Here is a 20,539-nt window from a genome sequence, read left to right on the forward strand (position 1 = left end):
TGAGTGCCTTCAACAGAGGGGAGATCAAATCAGACGGACTGAAAATGGGGGAGAACAAAGCGGTCATGGGGACGCAGCTTTGTTTCCTGAAGACAGAAGATGACCGGCGAGTAGGATCGTAAGAGGATCGACAATTCATCCCGATTGGCTCGAATGCCGCGGATATTCCAGTGGATAATGGACATAGGGTGAACAGAAAATGGAGGAATGTGACCAAGGTTGCCATCAACTCAACGACTGCTCAGAGCTTGCGACCGACAGCATGGAATGGCATTCAGCCGAAGGCAGAAGATCCTGATCCATAGGTTGTTCAGGAGCAGCTCCTGCCACCAGCGATCGGCCGGTTGATCGGCCGCCAGCAGTGCGCCTCGGCGATACAGAAGACGGCCGAGGGCGATTTCCGCCAGGCGGTGCTGTAGATGAGACACGCCTTGGCGTAGAAGGAGATGAACTGGGTTTCTTATTAGCCTTCTTGGAAATATGATGTTTAGATGAAAGAGGAACCGATGGTTGTGAAGCTGGGGTACGTAAAAAATCTTCACGAGTATCCTCTTTTTTCGAAGTCTTGGTGTCTGACTTTTGGGCTCGAGATTTAGCAGAACTCGACGAAGGGTGAGCCGTAGAGTGGGCAGGCGAAATTGGTGAGGTTGAACGGGCGATCTTTGCGCTGACCGATCTGACGACCGTGGCACTAAAGGTGAGGTCGCAAGTCTGCGTGGCCGCCTCCTTTGTTGGCCGAGGATAAGCAAGGACAGTGCTGTATTTTCCTGTCTGAGGCACGGTGGGCTGTCGACTGGCGAATAATTTTCGAGCAGCAAAGGTCGACACCTTTTCCTTCACTCTGATTTCCTGGATGAGCTTTTCGTCTTTAAAAATGGGGCAATCTCGAGAGGAAGCAGCGTGGTCGCCCATACAGTTGATGCAGCGAGGGGATGGAGGTGGACAAGCACCCTTATGGGCATCCTTGCCACACGTAACACATTTGGCCGGATTGGAAAAGGAATTGCTGGTGTGATTGAACCGCTGACACCGATAGCAACGTGTAGGGTTTGGGACATAAGGGCGAACGGAAATTATCTCATATCTTGCTTTGATTTTGGATGGGAGTTGAACTTTGTCAAATGTCAAGAAGACAGTGCGGGTTGGAATGATGTTCATGTCAACCCTTTGCATAACTCTATGAACAGCCGTTACGCCCTGGTCAGACAGGTAGTGCTGAATTTCGTCGTCAGACAATCCATCGAGGGAGTGTGTATAAACGACTCCATGCGAGGAATTTAAAGTACGGTGCGGTTCCACCCGGACAGGGAAGGTGTGGAGAAGTCAAGTACGCAGCAATTTTTGTGCCTGGAGGGCACTGACTGTGTCTAACAACAAGGTGCCATTCCGTAATCTGGAACAAGACTTTACAGGACCTGCAATTGCGTCGACACCTTTCTGAATAATGAAAGGGTTGACCGTGGAAAAGTCGTGACCTTCGTCAGACCGAGAAACAACAAGGAACTGTGGCAACGATGGAAGAACTGTCTGTGGCTGAGACTCAGTGAACTTACACTTGTGAGCAGACATAGTGGAAGATGAGGAAACCATTGCGGAAGAATCCCCCATGATTACCGGCGTCTCCGATGGCGCGCTTCTCCCTTGTGGGGGCCGTCTCTGAGGGCACTCCTGCCTTAGGTGATTGTTCACAACTCAGGTCACACCTCCCGAGAAACGGATGGAGGGACCAATCGGCACTTTCGGAAGGTATCAGCTCGGGTAATCACCCCTCCCTGGGCCTGGCCGTTACCAGGGGGTACGTACGTGTCCTACCTGTCTACCCGGGGCGGGGAATTACGCGTTACCCCGTCACCGGCTACGCACGAAAATGCGTGGGTCGGCCTTCAGACACGCACAGGGAGGAAGAAAGAGAAAGGGAAAAACAAAGAAAGGGGAAGGAAAGGAAAGAGGTCTCAAACGCCGCAGTGGAGAAAAGGGTAAAGAGAAGAGGTAAGGAAAAGAGAAGGTCAAAGGAAGGATGAAGACATACAAGCAGAGAAGGCGAAGAATGCGCTCTACAACGATGACACCGCGCTCTACACGCGCAGTTAGAGCGCGCGGATGAAGCGCAGCTGCCTGCAGCGAGATCAGAGCTTTGGCTACCAAGTGGTGGCTCAAGTTCAATCCTGGGAAGAGCCAGGCTGTGGTGTTTACGCGCAGGCGCATTCCCGATGCGCTGCAGCAAGTGCGGATCATGGGAGGCCCCATTCCGTGGTGTCACACTGGAAAATACCTCGGCGTCACCTTGGACCGGTGCCCTGCATGGGGACCACACATCCGGGAGCTGAGAGACCGGGCTCTCGGAAGGATGCGCTTGCTGTATCCTCTACTTAACCCCACGACTACTCTGCCCACACACTCTGGATCTCTCTGTACTTAGCACTCAACAGGCCGGTGCTTGGGTACGCGGCCTTGGTGTGGAGAAACGCTGCAGAAACCCATCTGCGGACACTGAAAAGAGTGCAGAATAAAGCCTTCCGGCACAAACCATACTCACAGAGGGAGTGAAAGGGAAGGAAAGAGCCAGAGGTGAGGGGAGGGGGGGCGAAAATGGGGGATAGGGAAGGATGCGGAAAAGGAAGGTATGCAGCCCGGAAAGGAAGGAGGGCCCACATTAGCTCAGGGGCCCATGCTCGCTACGCACGTATCCACTAAAGAGCTGTGGACCCCCTGGGGGGCCCTATGTTTGCGTAGGAGAGTAATGGTGGTGTACGCGTACGTGGAGAACTTGTTTGCGCAGCAATCGCTGACGTAGTGTAGCTGAGGCGGAATAAGGGGAACCAGCCCGCATTCGCCGAGGCAGATGGAAACCGCCTAAAATCCATCCACAGACTGGCCGGTTCACCGGACCTCGACACAGTTCCGTCGGGCAGATTCGTGTCGGGGACTAGGCACTCCTTCCCACTCCGGAAAGCCGTGCGTTAGAGCGCTCGGCTAACCGGGCGGGAAGTGGTGCTTAATTAGTATCGTTAATCACGTCTCAGAAACTAGTTACAATATATGTGTACCTTTCTAAACGATTCATCCATTGTTTTTTTCCTGACGCTCGTGCACAATAAGAGAATCTGAAAGAACGTGAACGCTAGATTTCTCAAACAGATGGCAAGTATAATTTGTCAGTGAATATTACTTATGCTGTTGTTATGAAGTAATTGCATGAATGGCGAATAGAAGGGTGGAGAGGTGTAAGACACATTCCATGGTAAGGATACACCTGGTAGGGATAAAAGTTAGTGCTAATTACTGCATTAATATTTTCTGTACAATCTAAGGCTATGTACAACCAAGGAATTCAGTCAGAAGAATTACCTATAAGCTATATTTTGCTGCTAGATATTTTAAGGAAACACATTTAGACTGGTGAACAATATTTTCGAACTTTACCTTCAGCCCCTCACATTCAAGTGGAAAAATTCCTTTTTGTTTTTGTTAATATACTCTCTACTGACAATCAGTTATAGAGGCTCATCAAATGGCTCTGAGCACTATGGGACTCAACTGCTGTGGTCATAAGTCCCCTAGAACTTAGAACTACTTAAACCTAACGACAGCACACAACACCCAGCCATCACGAGGCAGAGAAAATCCCTGACCCCGCCGGGAATCGAACCCGGGAACCCGGGCGTGGGAAGCGAGAACGCTACCGCACGACCACGAGATGCGGGCTATAGAGGCTCATCAGCGGAGTTTTATTCTCTATACTAACTAGGGACGTAGCCAAGATCTGACGGTTAAAACCGAATATAGTAATATGATTGTATGGTGTCTGTTCTTTCGGACATCTCCGAAACAACAGACACCATGCAGAATCTGCAGCCGTGGAACATATTACGGAGATTAAAGGATGAGGGGGGGGGGGGGGGTAATGGAAGGTAATACTGATAGCAGCTGCATCAAGACTTTGCGCTGCGTCAACAACAACGAGTAAAAAATGTGTGCTTGAATGAGATCCGAACTCGTGATCTCCGCCTAGTAAGCAATTGCGTTAACCACTGTGCTACCTGTACACTGTATATCGTAACTGGGCGGACTATCTCGGCACATCTCTCCAAGCGACCCACATTCCCATCTAGCGCCACCTACACGCAGTCTCTGTTCCATGCCCTCTTTGCTCGATACTTAAACCCAAAGTTCCAGATGCCAGACACTTAGATCAGTACCAAACGTTGTGTGTCAATACAGTATCAACGAAAACAGCTCTTTAGTTCCTGCTGTGTGCTGTCGTTGTAACGAAACTGTTACGTGGGGAGACAGTGAAATTTTGCTGGGGCGTAAATTTTCAACATCCAAAAGAGATTATTTCATTTAAACAAAAAAAAAACTCAAAAATTTGTTGTTATCCTTGTGTTCCGTAGACATCAAGAAACTTGTGATCATGGGGATGTTTCTTACTGATCACATTGGCCTCCACCACTCAAAGAATCACTTTGAGACAAATGCAAATGTTTACTGCTAGAACAGTTTCCAAAACGTTACACTTTAGTAATTAGTTCTGCAGTGACACAGCCGGCCGCAGTGGCCGTGCGGTTCTAGGCGCTACAGTCTGGAGCCGAGCGACCGCTACGATCGCAGGGTCGAATCCTGCCTCGGGCATGGATGTTTAATTAGTTCTAAGTTCTAGGCAACTGATGACCTCAGAAGTTAAGTCGCATAGTGCTCATAGTGCTCAGAGCCATTTGAACCATTTTTTGCAGTGACACATACGTAGTTCAGTTGATTTCTTATACGTATCTTAGTTCGGTGTAACTCGAAGTAATCTGCTTCCTGCTGCTGCTTCTGCTGAAGTAGTCGTTGCCTCGGTCCATTTCATCTGCAAACTGAATCAAGTTACGTAAATTGTATGAAATAATCCAGATACCAAATCGTTTTATAGTGGTTTATTTATGACAAGCTGCACCATTTCTTCTTAGTGGGAGCCCACTCCACGTAACAGGCTACATAGTCACTATACTGTATTACAACAATTAGATTATTGCACACACGTGAGAGACAGTGGTTGCGTCTTAAGACTGTCTCCAACTGTCCATTCTTGAGCCTTGTGCTCCTCCTATTTATACGTTTTTTAACAATTAAGTCAACAAAACTACAGTACAAATTTATTAAATCAACAATTAAAAGTTTAACATTTTTATGAGTAACTCCACAAAACCTTACTTATTTTATGCTGAAACTGGCGCATAAAAAATACTTTTACACAGGATATACATCATATTATATAAAATACTGAAAGATAACAATGCTAACCTAAATTTTCTTAATTATGGCTTCATTTGTAAAAGCACAATATTGCGAACATATATTGTACAAGCATGACCTACTAGTAAACAAATAGAATAATAAATTTTATGAGCTTTAATGTATTACGCGAAATCGCTTATTAGATACCACTGGAATTACGGAACTTTCAAAACAGGAATGTAAAACAAAAGTGTTGTTTTATTTCATCGCCCAGTAGAAGATGCGTAAACGGTATTTAAAAGTAACACCAGAACTACGAAATATAGGAAATGCGTATCTGTGAGCCGCAGACGTTACGATCTCTGGTACGTGAGTTGGTACAGCAATAGACCATCGTACTAAAGGCACCCAGTTTGGAACTCTATCTTTGCAGTGTTTTTTCCCAGTTTACACGTGAAACAAATCTATAGAGTACATGTGGACAGATAGGTGTGGTGTTATCGATAATGTACGCTATAGGTCTGCTACTTTCAACTAACGAAATGAAAGCAGACTGCCAAAAGAACAGTGCTACAGACTTCAAAACGTCCTTTTACATGTCAGAAAAATGTTCCCTCTTATAACAATTTCACGCGTAAACTGTAAAAAAATTGCCAACAGTGAGTTTTAGTACAGCGACCTTACACTTTACCAACTCACCTACCAGAGATCTTCATGTTTCGAATTCACAGATACGGTTTGCCTATACTCCGTAGTTCTGGTGTTACTTTTAATTGTCGTGTACACGTGTTCTAGTGGGCGACAGCACATAGCACGAACTAAATCGCTGTTTTCGTTGATACTGTATTGACACACAACGTTTGGTACTGGTCTGAGTGTCTGGGTAATATAGATTCCCGCAGGAATCAGACATAATTGTGCATATGCACTGAATGTGGTGGATCCATTGCCTGTTGTCCAAAAGAACAGGCACCACACAGTCATATAACTGATTCGCATTGATTGGCGATGGAGACACCACATTCAGAGCGGATGCACAATAACGTCCGACCTCTTGCAGAAATCTCTAAGTAGCTAATATGTACGAAAGAGCAGACACCACGCAATCATAGAACTGACTCGCCTTGATGTGCAGTGTATCCACCACATTCAGTGCGGATGCGCAGTTATGTCCGACCTCCTGCGGGAATCTCTAAGTACCGACCATGGAGGACATCGACACAGATGGCGCTACGTGGGAATGTGAGTCGGCAGAGATTCTCCACGTAGTTGGGATGAACACTTTGTCAAGTAGTGCAATGGTTAACGCAACTGCATAGTAAGCAGAAGCTCCTGGGCTCAAATCTCCCATCTGCCCCACATTTTCACTCTTGGCCACTGATGCCAGACAAAGTCCTGTTGCAGCTGATATCAATAACCCTATCCCTTGCTTTTCCTTTCTCCTCCACCTCCTCCTTCAGTTTACATGAACCGAATAACAATTATTTAAAAAATACGTGTCTCCCCTACCACATATAAAAGTCATTATCTGTCATTATCAATGTATGTACAATAAGTCTTTCAAGTTAAACGAAACTTGAAAGGCGCCAGCCGAGGTGTGCATGCTTAATTCTGTCACAATGATCTGTGTCATCTCCAGGTGAGGTATCGAAAAATCTCGTGCGACGAAATAACGACATGAAAAGGGTTGTTTGTTCTTTCAAAACCCATTAATAATCTAAATAAAACGGCATTCATTAATCTACTGAAATAATATGTCGGTCTAAACTGGCCCAAGTTTATTGCAGAATCTGCAGCAGAAGCATAATAAGAATTTTTAAACAAAATAATACCAAGAGTGATAGTGCACAGAGCCAATAAAATAACGAATTGTTATGGATGATGAGCGCTATTAAGTGTGGCATGTGGGTTATCCTCACTCCAAACGTGAGGATTGTGCATGTCGAAGACTCCATCACACCCGAACGTTGCTTCATCGGTAAACAACACAGAGGATGGAAATGTAGGATGCATTTCACACTCTTCCACCTACCACTGCGAGAACTGTGCTCTGGTTGGATAATCAACTGGTTCCAGGTTGTGGACACGCTGTAAGTGAAATGGACGTAAAAATTGCTCTCGAACGACTGTTCTTACATTCGTCTGATTCGTCCCCATGTTACGTGCAATTGCACGAGTGCTGATTGAAGGATCCCGCTCCACATGCTGCAAGACATCTTCCTCAAATCGCAGCGTTCTTACCGTGCGACGGCGTCCCTGTCCAGGTAATCTGCTAAATGACCCGGTCTCACGCAGACGTTGGTACACAGCAGCAAAGGTCGTATGATGCTGGATATGGCGATTACGATATTGCTGTTGGTAAACCCGCTGTGCAGCTCGTCCGTTGTGGTGCGCTACGTAGTACGCACCAATCATATCAGCGTACTCACTCCAGGTGTATCGCTCCATTAGTAAACAGAGACAATGCGCTACTACTACACTGGTGGACACCAGTTGCCTACAACTGAAGAGCGTAATACGCCCTATAACTACTGAAGAACGTAATACGGCCTCCACCGGTTTAAGTAATCCTCAAAGGAAAAAATGACATTAGGGAAAAATATTTGTCCCTTACAACCTCCCAGAGTTTGTCGGTTTAAATACTTTTCACCCTGTAGATAACGCATTCATTCAACAAGGAGAAGTCAAGGAGACACAAGCCTATACAGTGGTAAACAGACTGTCACATCACGATGCACAGTTAGTCACATTATATAACTTGCCTTCATGTACAGTAGAGAAACACTTTAAGAAAAGACAGACTGGTGAATGACAGAACTACTGAAGATTGTAAAGGAAACTTAAAAAGTGTTGACTGGGGTGAAGTTTACAATGAGCCAAATGCTAACTCTGAATTCAACTTATTTCATGAGTTTTGGAAGTAGTTTTCGTAGAAAGATAATTAAATGTAGTAATGGAAAGTCATTAGTACTGTAAGATATTAAGAGAAGTTGAAAAAAGCTCAGGAGAATCAACGAACATCTTGTATGCAATTGACAGATCAGATAATAAAATTAAACCAATATGGATATTGTTAAAACACAGACAGAAAAAGAAGACCTATAAGATGACATTATTTCTGTTAAAAAGAATGGGTGCAGTGTAAAAGAGATATCATGCGTAGTAAGTATTTTTAATAACTACTTCTTGGAAATCGGTGGGAAAACTGCTACAAATAGTTCAAAAGTGAAAGCAAAACACTATACTGAAGGAGCAAACGGAGGTCATTTAGTGAATTAAAAATTAATCTCACATCCCCATCTGTAATAAGAAAGATTATCATGACTCTAAAAAGAAAGTTCATAGGGGTCACCAAACGATATCGAAAAGGACTTATCGAAGGCATTTCATTAGGTCGAGCATAATATTCTGTTAGAGAAGTTAAGTTTATATGGAAGAGTAGTCCAGCGAATGTCTGGTTTGCACCTTATTTAAGGAAGAGAAAGCAGAGTGTTGCCACAGGCTGTTCGAGTAATAGAATGAGAGAAGTTAGATGATATGCGTGGGGAGAAATTAAAGCAGGAGCCCCACAGGGTTCCGTCGTTGTCACACTACTGTTCTCGCTTTACGTTAGTGGGCTACCATTTTATTTAAATCAGGGGGCAGAATTAGCCATGTTTGCAAATGATGAAAGCGTTGCTGTGAAGCTGAAAAAAAGAGGCATCAATAGAGAAAATAGTAAATGACGTTTTTGTGAAAGTTACTGAATGGTTTCGCACAAATGAGCTAGCTTTTGTACTGCCCAAAAATATCGCGCCCCCAATTAACCTAGTATACCAATGAGAAATAATAGTGTAGAATATTGTTAGTTCTTAGGCAGGCCATATTGATAAAACTTAAATCTGAAAAACTATATCGTAGACTTGCTAAAAAGTTTAGATTCATCCACTTTTTCCACGAGAATGAACTCTTTGACTGTCTACTCAAGGAAATAAAATGTCTGATTGATAGCAGAGCTGTTTTAAAATGTAGATTACAGGGGTTTTCCCTTAACAATTACAGCTACACCATAGAGGACTTCTTGAGTAGATATGATTAATAATATATTTTAAAAAACTGTATATGGTCAGCATGTAGTTATGCAAGTTTTATTTTTTATCTTGTTGCATGTAAGCGTCGCATGTTTGTTCTGTTGACACATTCCACATCATAAGGTTCATCGTGAATTTGATCTATGGAACAGGTAACTAATAAAAAACTGGACCCTTCCTTTGCGTTTTGGCACAAAAAATTGTTATTAAAGAGTAAAAATCGAGCAAATGCGCTCTGTTCCATTAATATTTGTTTATTAAGAACTGATTATTGGATAATTTGGCTAACGTCAGACAGGCAGTGTCCTAATGAGGTAGAAACTGTTTAATAATAAGCAAATGGTAGTGGGACAAACACACTTGTTTGTATAGCTTTCAAAATTACGAGTAGTAACCGTATGGAAATGTAAACGATCGTATGGCATTGTTGGCCGGGAGGCCCCATTCGGGGGAGTTCGGCCGCCTTATTGTAAGTCCATTTTAGGTGACGCCACATCGGTGACTTAGGAGTCAATTATGATGAAGGACACACAAAACCCAATCCCCTGCCGGGAATCGCACCCGGGCCCCTTTTGTGGCAGGCGGTAACGCTACCGCTACGCTATGGAAGCGAACAGTAACTGTATGAAACTTCCTGGCAGATTGAAACTGTGTGCCGGACCGAGACTCGAACTCGGGACCTTTGCCTTTCGCGGGCATTTCCTCTACCAGCTGAGCTACCCAAGCACGACTCACGCCCGTCCTCAAAGCTTTACTTCTGACAGTATCTCGTCTCCTACCTTCCAAACTTTACAAAAGCTCTCCTGCAGATACTGGCAGAAGTAAAGCTGAGAGGACGGAGCGTGAGTCGTACTTGGGTAACTCAGTTGGTAGAGCACTTGCCCGCGAAAGGCAAAGGTCCCGAGTTCGAGTCTCGGTCCAGCACACAGTTTTAATCTGCCAGGATGTTTCATATCAGCGCACACTCCGCTGCAGAGTGAAAATCTCATTCTGGAAACATACCCCAGGCTGTGGCTAAGCCATGTCTCCGCAATATCCTTTCTTTCAGGAGTGCTAGTTCTGCAAGGTTCGCAGGAGAGCTTCTGTAAAGTTTGGAAGGTACGAGACGAGGTACTGGCAGAAGTGAAGCTGTGAGGACGGGGCGAGAGTCGTGCTTGGGTAGCTCAGTTAGTAGAACACTTGTCCGCGAAAGGCAAAGGTCCCGAGTTCGAGTCTCGGTCCGGCACACAGTTTTAATCTGCCAGGAAGTTTCATATCAGCGCACACTCCGCTGCAGAGTGAAAGTCTCATTCTGGAGTAACTGTATGTTTAATGTCAGCAAAATCGTTCCAAATGCCCTCCGCCAAACAATTTAGAATGACAGGCATTGTATAGATGTCGATATATAAATGTGACAGTGGTTGTTAACCAGAAACCCGCTTATAAAGTCACTCTAGCAGAAGTAAGTTTTGTCTATTCTCGCCTCTGTTTGCCGCAGCGCACTTCTTACCGGCTGTGATGATGGCTGGGATGGGCTACGTGGGGAAGAACGAGGCACTCGCCGTGGCGATCCTGAGTCTGTCGCTGGGTCTGAACGGAGCTGCCACCGTCACCAGTCTTGCCAACCACCACGACCTCGCCCCCAATTACGCAGGTGAGTCCTTCATTCGCAAGTTGCCACTCTACGAGGCTCAGTTTATAAACAGGCGCAATGCGTAGGTTAGCAACACCGGGAGCTGGATGCCTCAACAACAGTGATCAGTATGTTAAGTTTCACTGTAGGCTTGAAAATGGAATAAGAAATGTTTTCGTCCACTCGGTGCTCTAAACAATGTAACATTGAAATGTAGCATGCGAAGCAATGCAAGAGGACGTGCTACTAGGTATTAGAGGTACTGGTGTGTACAGTAGTCTGGACCACCACCGTTGAAGGTCTCGCTGTATGGTGGTACAATATGCAAGAGTGGTTTTCATGAGCAATAAAAAGGGCGGAAATGATGTTTATATTGATCTCTATTCCAATTTTCTGTACAGGTTCCGGAATTCTCGGAACAGAGGTGATGCAAATCTCTTTTTGATGTGTGTCATTTAAGTAGGTTACCACTTAATAATAAGATATGTGGTCCGAGGTGCCGTTTCCCAATGTCAGAATTGGCTTTTGAGCAAGCGTGTTTGATTATCACTTATCTAGAGTATTGTGATTTTTGAAGACCAAGAATCGATCATACGCTAAGATATGAACTTTAAGTATGGAAAAGGTGACAGAAATCCACAAAGTTGCAGCTGAAATTTCCAGTGGGTTGACAGAGTTAAGTGGTGCAATCAGTTCCCTCATAGTTATTCGAGGGTGACTGTGACGTGATAATCATGAAATCCTTTCCGTTCAACTGCTCTCCCAATTCCTTCGCCGTGTCTGACACAATTACTGTGTCACCGGGGAACCTCAATATTTTTATGTCTTCCCCGTGAACTTATCCAAATTTCTCCTTGGTTTCTTTTGTGTTAGCAGAAGAGCCTCACCGTGTTACGAGTGGAGGCCGAAATGCACGCGTTTTAGCTCACGCAGGTTGGCATGAGGAGGGAAGAACTATACTGACGTGAGGTCTGGAACATGACAAGGAATGAGAATTCAGAAGGCGGACATAATTAGTTTGATACTTAACTTTAATCCATTAATGATGAACGTCGCTCTTGACGGTACATGAGTCACAATATTATCTGTTCAGAATACATTCTTGAAGATAGTACTTATAGTAACTGAATATGGCGTCTTGATAGGTCGTAGCAAATGACGTAGCTGAAGGCTATGCTAAACTGTCGTCTCTGCAAATGAGAGCGTATGCAGACAGTGAACCATCGCTAGCAAAGTTGGCTGTACAACTGGGGCTAGTGCTAGGGAGTCTCTAGACTAGACCAGCCGTGTGGCGGCGCTCGGTCTGCAATCACTGATAGTGGCGACACACGGGTCCGACGTATACTAACGGACCGCGGCCGATTTAAAGGCTACCACCTAGCAAGTGTGGTGTCTGGCGGTGACACCACAGTTTCCTTTAGTGCTTGCTCATTGTACAGATTGAATGACATCGAGAGTAAGCTATAGCCGTGGTACACCCCCTTGTCAACAACTGCTTCCGTTTTATGTCTTTCGATTCCTATGACTGCAGTCTGGTTTCTGTAAAAGTAATAGATAACCTTTTGCTACCTGAACCTTACTCCAGCTCCCCTCATAATTCCAAACAGTGTTTCCCAGTCAACATTGTAACTGCCTATTTGTAAAAGTTCACAAAGTATCTGCTTACTTTCTTTTACTTTTTCGTGTCCGAAAACCCGGTCACAATCTTTCACCTCAGTATGGGGTCACGTCCAAGGCGTCTTTCTTGTCCATTCATAAATCGTCGGGGTTGCACCTATAATGCCAGTTCGGGCAGGCGAGCAGATGCTCCATACCCTGCACAGCGCCAGTCACACTTATCCGTGGTTCCAAGACCCCACCTAATCATATTTCTCTTCACTGGGGCCACCTCCGTCCTTATTCGATTCAGTGTCCTACATGTCTTCCAGTTTGTGCTGAATCCACTGGCCGTTTCCTATGCAGGTGGGTAATCAGCTGGCGGTTCCTCTATTATCGTGGCTAAGAACCTTTTACGGGATTTCAGTCGACCACGTTCCTTGAAAAATTAAGCTGATTCTTATTATATTGTTGATTGCGTTTACTTAAACTTATAGACTGAATTTTTTGTGTTCATAAACATTTATTTTTATCTGTTATTACTTTTATGTTGTAATGTCATGTACTGTCACGTTCCATGACCTTGGAGATTTGATATTCAATTTGATCCTACAGAACTTGACGTGTGAATAAAAAATAATACACTCACTGCCAAAAAGGGGATGCCGATCGTCAATAGTTTGTCTTAGCCTCTCTGTGAATTCATGTGATGTTCTCCGAGAGTTGTGATTCGCAAACCCGGCAGCTCTATATACTTTTGATAGGGAAGTAGGTTTCATGCATCCAGTTGTTAATCGCCATGTTTCATTAAGACTCATGTCGACATACACTGGACCATATGGGGCAGGCATATTCGGCTGTAGAGAATAATAAGGCTTGTGCGGTGGTTCTTAATATGGAAGGTTTAGCATTCCATTTGCTGTTAACTAGTTTCCGCAGAATATTATTTCTGGCAGTTACCCTTTGTCGCATGTTTTCGCAAGCGTACCTTTATGTCAGAGATCTATCGAGCACCACGTCCAGGTAAGTTGGTTTGTCTGTATGCTCCAGTGACATATTATTCCAAGAGACGTTAAGTTTACGCTTATCTTGCCAGGATCGAAGTTGGAAGGAGCTGACTTGTGTTTTGGACGGGTTTAGCTTAAGAAAGTTGTTTTTATAATATTCTGACATTTCTTTAAAAGTTTTCTCCAGCTTCTGTTCTACATCCTTAAAGGTCCTCCTCTGTGCTGTAATTTCCATGTCATCCGCATACAGAAAATGTTGTGTGTACTTAGGCATCGCTTGGTCGTTGGTGTACAGATTAAGTAGGGAGGGCGCCAAAACTCTTCCTTGAGCCAGACCATTTTTCTGGTTTCTCCATCTGCTCTTTTTTCCATTGAGGACGAGATAAAATTGTCTATTTTGTAATAGGGACTCGATAATCTTAACAAACTGATAGTCTCTTAGTTCCTTATAGAGCTTCTGGTGCAGCAGCCTGTGGTTAATTGTGTCATACGCAGAGCTAAAGTCGATCTTTTTGTTTTCGTGTCCTTCCTCTATATGTTCTGCTACGTACATAATTTGGCTAGTGCATGATTTTCCAGGTCTAAAACCAGCTTGTCGAGGAATAAGTTGCATCTCAATAGTCTGTCATACGATTTAGAATAAATCTCTCATATAGTTTGTATGAAGATGACACAGGAAAGATATTGGACGATAGCTCTTTGGTGAATGAGGTGCCTTCTCGGTTTTCAAGAGTGCCATTATCCTTACCTTCCTCCACATCTTGGGGATTTTACACGTTTCGCGACATTGACTCAAGACTGGCAGGATCCAGTTCTTTGTGCAGAGTCCAAAGCGTTTGATCTGCTCCGTGCACGTGTCATCCACCCCAGCTGCTTTGCCGCTTTTCATATTGCTGACACCCTTGTTGAATTCCTTCATTGTAATTTCTCATTGTAAAGTACTGTTAATTTTTACTTTCTGTTGTTTTGTATTAGTCTTTCCATTCAGGAGCAGTTGATGAGCCCCTCGATTAGGTGTTACCGCGGCAGACTGTTTGGGACCATTTGGGTCTCCGTCAAGATTTTTAATCAGATTCCAGGCTATTTTGCTGCTATTGTCATATCCAACCTCTCCAGGGTCTCCACCCATCAGTTTTGCCGAGCTTCACTTAGCATTTCCATCAGAGCCGTGCCACATACCGTAGTTTCTTGATGAAAGGGGTCCTTTTGGTATAATTCCTCGTACTTGGCTAGGAGATGCCAGGAGTCATGTGAGAGACCTGGGATGTAATGCTATCGGCAGCCTCGTGGTATATGTTGCCTGGAGATTCTCTGTAGCATTCGCACAAATTCCTCGTAGTACTCTGGGGTTAGGGCGAGGTTTACTACGGCTTTATCCAGTTCCTCTGCGGAAGTTTCCCAATTGACCTTTTTAAAAAATGGTTCAAATGGCTCTGAGCACTATGGGACTTAACATCTGTGGTCATCAGTCCCCTAGAACTTAGAACTACTTAAACCTAACTAACCTAAGGACATCACACACATCCATGCCCGAGGCAGGATTCGAACCTGCGACCGTAGCTGACCTTTTTAAAATTAAATCTTCTGCGAAACGCTACTGTAGTGGTCTTGAATGCTCTATACACTTGTATCCCCACTGGTCTATGCTGTGTTCGAGGTACATCCACGTTTCCTTTTTTTTACCTGTGAAGGACGGGGAAGTTTTAGATCATGGAGGATTGATAGGTTTCTTGTTTCTATCCATTCCTCCAACAGGTGTCCATTCTCGTCTGTTTCACTATATCCTCAAGTGTTGCTGTGGCAGTTAACATCTCCTACAATGAATTTGGTGTTTTTGTTTGTGAAGTTTTTTGGCGGGGTGAAAGCAAATTTTTTTCCTGGAGGTTTATACACGGATGTTACTGCAAAGTTTCCAATTTCAGCTGTTAGTATTTCAATATCATTGGCTGTAGATTTTCCGACAGAAGTCACCGTCATGTCAGCTCTTACGAATATGGCACTGCTGTGTTTAGGATATGGTGCTCCCACAGCTAGTCGCATTCCTTCTGCACTATTGGCCATTAAAATTGGTACACCACGAAGATGACGTGCTACAGACGCGAATTTTAACCGACAGGACGAAGATTCTGTGATATGTAAATGATTAGCTATTCAGAGCATTCACACAAGGTTGGCGCCGGTGGCGACACCTACAATGTGCTGACATGAAGAAAGTTTCCAACCGATTTCTCATACACAAACAGCAGTTGACCGGCGTTGCCTGGTGAAACGTTGTTGTGATGCCTCGTGTAAGGAGGAGGAATCCGTATCATCACGTTTCCGACTTTGATAAAGGTAGGATTGTAGCCTATCGCGATTGCGGTTTATCGTATCGCGACATTGCTGCTCGCGTTGGTCGAGATCCAATGATTGTTAGCAGAATATGGAATCGGTGGGTTCAGGAGAGTAATATGCAACGCCGTGCTGGATCCCAACGGCCTCGTATCACTAGCAGTCGAGATGACAGACATCTTATCCGCATGGCTGTAACGAATCGTGCAGCCACGTCTCGATCCCTGAGTCAACAGATGGGGACGTTTGCAAGACAACAACCATCTGCACGAACAGTTCGACGACGTTTGCAGCAGCATCGACTATCAGCTCGGAGACCATGGCTGCGGTTAACCTTGACGCTGCATCACAGACAGGAGGCCGGCCGGAGTGGCCGAGCGGTTCTAGGCGCTTCAGTCTGGAACCGCGCGACCGCTACGGTCGCAGGTTCGAATCCTGCCTCGGTCATGGATGTGTCTGATGTCCTTAGGTTAGTTGGGTTTAAGTAGTTCTAAGTTCTAGGGGACTGATGACCTCAGAAATTAAGTCCCATAGTGCTCAGAGCCATTTGAACCATTTGAACACACAGGAGCGCCTGCGGTGGTGTACTCAACGACGAACCTGGGTGCTCGAATGGCAAAACGTCATTTTTTCGGATGAATTCAGGTTCTGTTTACAGCATCCTGATGGTCGCATCCGTGTTTGGCGACATCGCGATGAACGCACATTAGAAGCGTGTATTCGTTATCGCCATACTGGCGTGTCACCCGGCGTGATGGTATGGGGTGCCACTGGTTACACGTCTCGGTCACCTCTTGTTCGCATTGACGGCACTTTGAACAGTGGACGTTACATTTCAGATGTGTTACGACCCGTGGCTCCACCCTTCATTCCATCCCTGCGAAACCCTACATTTCAGCAGGATAATGCACGACCGCATGTTGCAGGTACTGTACGGGCCTTTCTGGATACAGAAAATGTTCGACTGCTGCCCTGGCCAGCACATTCTCCAGATCTCCCACCAATTGAAAACGTCTTGTCAATGGTGGCTGAGCAACTGGCTCATCACAATACGCCAGTCACTACTCTTGATGAACTGTGGTATCGTGTTGAAGCTGCATGGGCAGCTGTACCTGTACACGCCATCCAAGCTCTGTTTGACTCAACGCCCAGGCGTATCAAGGCTGTTATTACGGCCAGAGGAGGTTGTTCTGGGTACTGATTTCTCAGGATCTGTGCACCCAAGTTGCGTGAAAATGTAATCACATGTCAGTTCTAGTATAATAAATATATTTGTCCAATGAATACCCGTTTATCATCTGCATTTCTTCTTGATGTAGCAGTTTTAATGGCCAGTAGAGTATTTGTTCATTACATGTCATTGAAACTAGACGTTTGTTTCTTCCCCTTTTCTAACGCAAAGCTTTTCTTATTTATCTAATATTTGTCTTCAGATGGAGATGAGTCACTCCCATTATGTCATAAAATATCCCAAAGCCTAGCCAGTAGTGTATTTCAGGTGTTTTTGCTTCTGCGGCTATGTGGGTTTCTTGGATGCATAACACATCCCATTCATGAGTCTGGCAGAGTTCCGATAAGATGCGTTGTTGGTTCCTTGTAATTCCCTCGACGTTTAGGCTAACAATTGTCAGGACTGGCTCTGAGATGTGCCTATTTGCGGCGTTCTTCCAAGGTTTCCGGTGGTGGAAGGATTGGCCGTTATCGTTATTGATAACGTTTCCAGGCCACGCTGGCATGCTATGATCTGATGATGTTGCTATAGCATGCTCTCGCGGAGGCTCCTTCCTTGTCCTCCAAAGTATCTGCTACCACAGTTCAGTGCAAAAATAATTTTTTTCTAATTTCATTTAAATGTACCGTGTATCACCGTGACCCGAAATAAATAATTCAAGCCGAGAGGTAAATTTATAAATAGTATTAAATGCAAATACTCTTTTTGAATTCTTTGGACTGAAACTTCCTCAATGATTGTTTATCAGCGTTGATTTTTCATGAGAATGTCTCATGTGACGACAATGGTGTACATCTTCAATGCGATACCGCTAATGTCTCCACCTTACTGAACTTCATTCCGGCGATGATATTGTTGTATCAGTTTTGGATTCCACGTTTGAAACTCCGAAGGCGTATCATGTTTTCTGAATAGACACCACAAGCCGTGAAAATGGTCCTGAGTCATCGTTCACAAGCATCTGATAACATGTCTGAGATGCTTCAGGTGAAATAAAGTCGCTTTATTTATTTCATTTGCGGATGTAATTCCAACGCAACAAAGTGAGTCATTTTCCGCGAATATTCCGTGAACGTGAGCGACACAGTTCCGCATTCATGGATAAGCCCTACACATCCAGCTGCTTCTATTCCCGTCTAGTACATTAAATGTTACGTTTGCCTCCAAAGCTTTTAGCATAAGAAAGATGACATCAGGACTGAGTCAATATCGAGCTTCGGTTCAGACAAACAAAAGATTAATAAACTGAGCTGACAAAAGATTAGTAAACTGAGCTGACAAAAGTCTTTGGATAGCGATTTGCGCATATACACATGGCGATAGTGTCGCAAGCATAAGATATAGAAGGGCAGCGCATTGGCGGCACTGTCATTTGTATTCAGCTGATTCATATGAAAATGTTTCTAAGTGGTTATGGCTGCGCGACGGGAATTAACAGACTTTGAACGAGAAATGGTAGTTGCAGCTAGATGCCTGGACCTTCAATTTCGGAAATCGTTAAGGAATTCAATATCCCGACATCCACAGTGTCAAGAGTGTGCTGAGAACACCAAATTTCGGGCATTACCTCTCATCGCGGACAACGCACTGGCCGATGGCTTCACTTAACGACCGAGACCAGCGGCGTTTGCGTAGAGTTGTCAGTACTAACAGACAAGCAACATTGTGTGAAATAAAGGCAGAAATAAACGTGAGACGTACCACGAATGTCTCCGTTGGGACAGTGCAGCGAAATTTGGCTTTAAAGGGCTGTGGCAGCAGACGACCGACTAGAGTGCCTTTATTAACAGCACGACATCGGCTGCAGTGCCTCTCTTGGGCTCGTGACCATATCTGTTGGGCCCTAGACGACTGCAAAAGCGTGACTGATCAGATAGGGTTCGAGTGTGGCGCAGACCCCACGAAGCCATTGGCACAAGTCGTCAACAAAGCACTGTGCGAGCTGGTGGTGGCTGCGTAATGGAGTGGGCTGTGTTTACATGGAATGGACTGGGTTCTCTGGTCCAACTGAACCGATCATTGACGGGAAGCGGCTATGTTCGATTTCTTGGAGACCATATGCAGCAATTCATGGACTTTATGTTCCCAAACAATGAAGGAATTTTTATGGATGACAATGCCCCATGTGACCGGCCCACGATTGTTCGCCGTTGGTTTGAAAAACACTCTGGAAAGCTCGAGCGAATGATTCGGCCAGGCACATCGGCCGACATAAATCCGAATCATGCACCGGCAAGAAATACGAATTGTGGAAGCTATAGAGGCAGCATGGCTCGGTGTTTCCAGCGACTGTTGAGTCCATACTACGTCCAGTTGCTACACTATGCGGGACAAAATGAGGTCCGACACGATACAAAGAGATATCCCATGACTTTTGTTGCCTCAATGAATTTTCAGAATTCCGTTCCGAAGCCGTGTCATTTTCTCTGCGACATCGTTCACAAGTATCTAATTACATGTCTGAGGCGCTACAGGTGAAATGATGTCTATTTACGTAATTCATAGGTGGATTTAGTTGCAGCAGAACGAAGTGGGACATTTTACGCGAAGACGACATGAAAATGAGCGACACAGATCTGGAATCATGTACGAGGGGCATTGAATAAATTGTGCAACACAATTTTTTTCTCAGCCAGTTTTCCGGATTTGTTGTGGGACATCGTGGAATAAACCCGCTTCAGTTTCATAAGTTCAGACACGTGGCGGCGCTATATGTGGGCTTCAAAATCGCGTCTGTAACGGGGGTGCATTGCAAGCAGAAGCTCTCATTGAGTTTCTTTTGGCGGGAAACCGAAGCATCGCAGATGTTCATAATCGCTTGCCGAATGTCTGCGGAGACCTGGCAGTGAACAAAAACGCTGTGAATCATTGAGTGAGGCGTCTGTCATCATCGCAACAAGGGCGTGAAAACCAGTACGATCTCTCGCGTACCGACCGGTCGGACACAACTGCGACTCCTGCAGTGCTGGAAAGTACGGACACTCTCATTCGAGATGATCGACGGATCACAGCAAACACCTCGCTGCTCAACTGGACGTCTCTGTGGGTAGTGCTGACACACTCGTCCACCGTTTGGGGTAGTCGAAGACGTGTACCCGCTGGGTTCCTCGTTGTATGACGGAAGACGATAAGGGCAGCGAAGGACGATCTGCACGGAATTGCTTATGCGTTACGATACAGATAGCGACAATTTTTTTGTCGAAAAAATGGTTCAAATGGCTCTGACCACTATGAGAGGTCATCAGTCCCCTAGAATTTAGAACTACTTAAAGCTAACTAACCTAAGGACATCACACACATCCTTGCCCGAGGCAGAATTCGAACCCGCGGCCGTAGCGGTCGCGCGGTTCCAGACTGTAGCGCCTAGAACCGCTCGGTCGGCTTTTGACGAAACTCATCACAAGAGATGAAACATGGGTTCATCACTTCGAACCTGGAACAAAATAGCAATCCATGGAGTGGTCACAAGTTGAAA

At 45.0% G+C, this 20,539-nt stretch overlaps 1 protein-coding gene across 1 annotated transcript in view; it reads left to right on the forward strand.

The window, feature by feature from the left end:
• The window catches only part of LOC126416223 (putative inorganic phosphate cotransporter), a 261,101-nt gene that overhangs the window by 219,108 nt on the left and 21,454 nt on the right, over positions 1-20,539 (forward strand). Inside the window, exon 9 of the mRNA XM_050083826.1 lies at positions 10,765-10,920. Within this exon, the coding sequence (XP_049939783.1) occupies positions 10,765-10,920 (156 nt within the window). The remainder of the gene's footprint in view (positions 1-10,764; positions 10,921-20,539) is intronic.

This window comes from Schistocerca serialis, chromosome 8, assembly GCF_023864345.2.
Source record: "Schistocerca serialis cubense isolate TAMUIC-IGC-003099 chromosome 8, iqSchSeri2.2, whole genome shotgun sequence".
Taxonomy (NCBI): Eukaryota; Metazoa; Arthropoda; class Insecta; order Orthoptera; family Acrididae; genus Schistocerca; species Schistocerca serialis.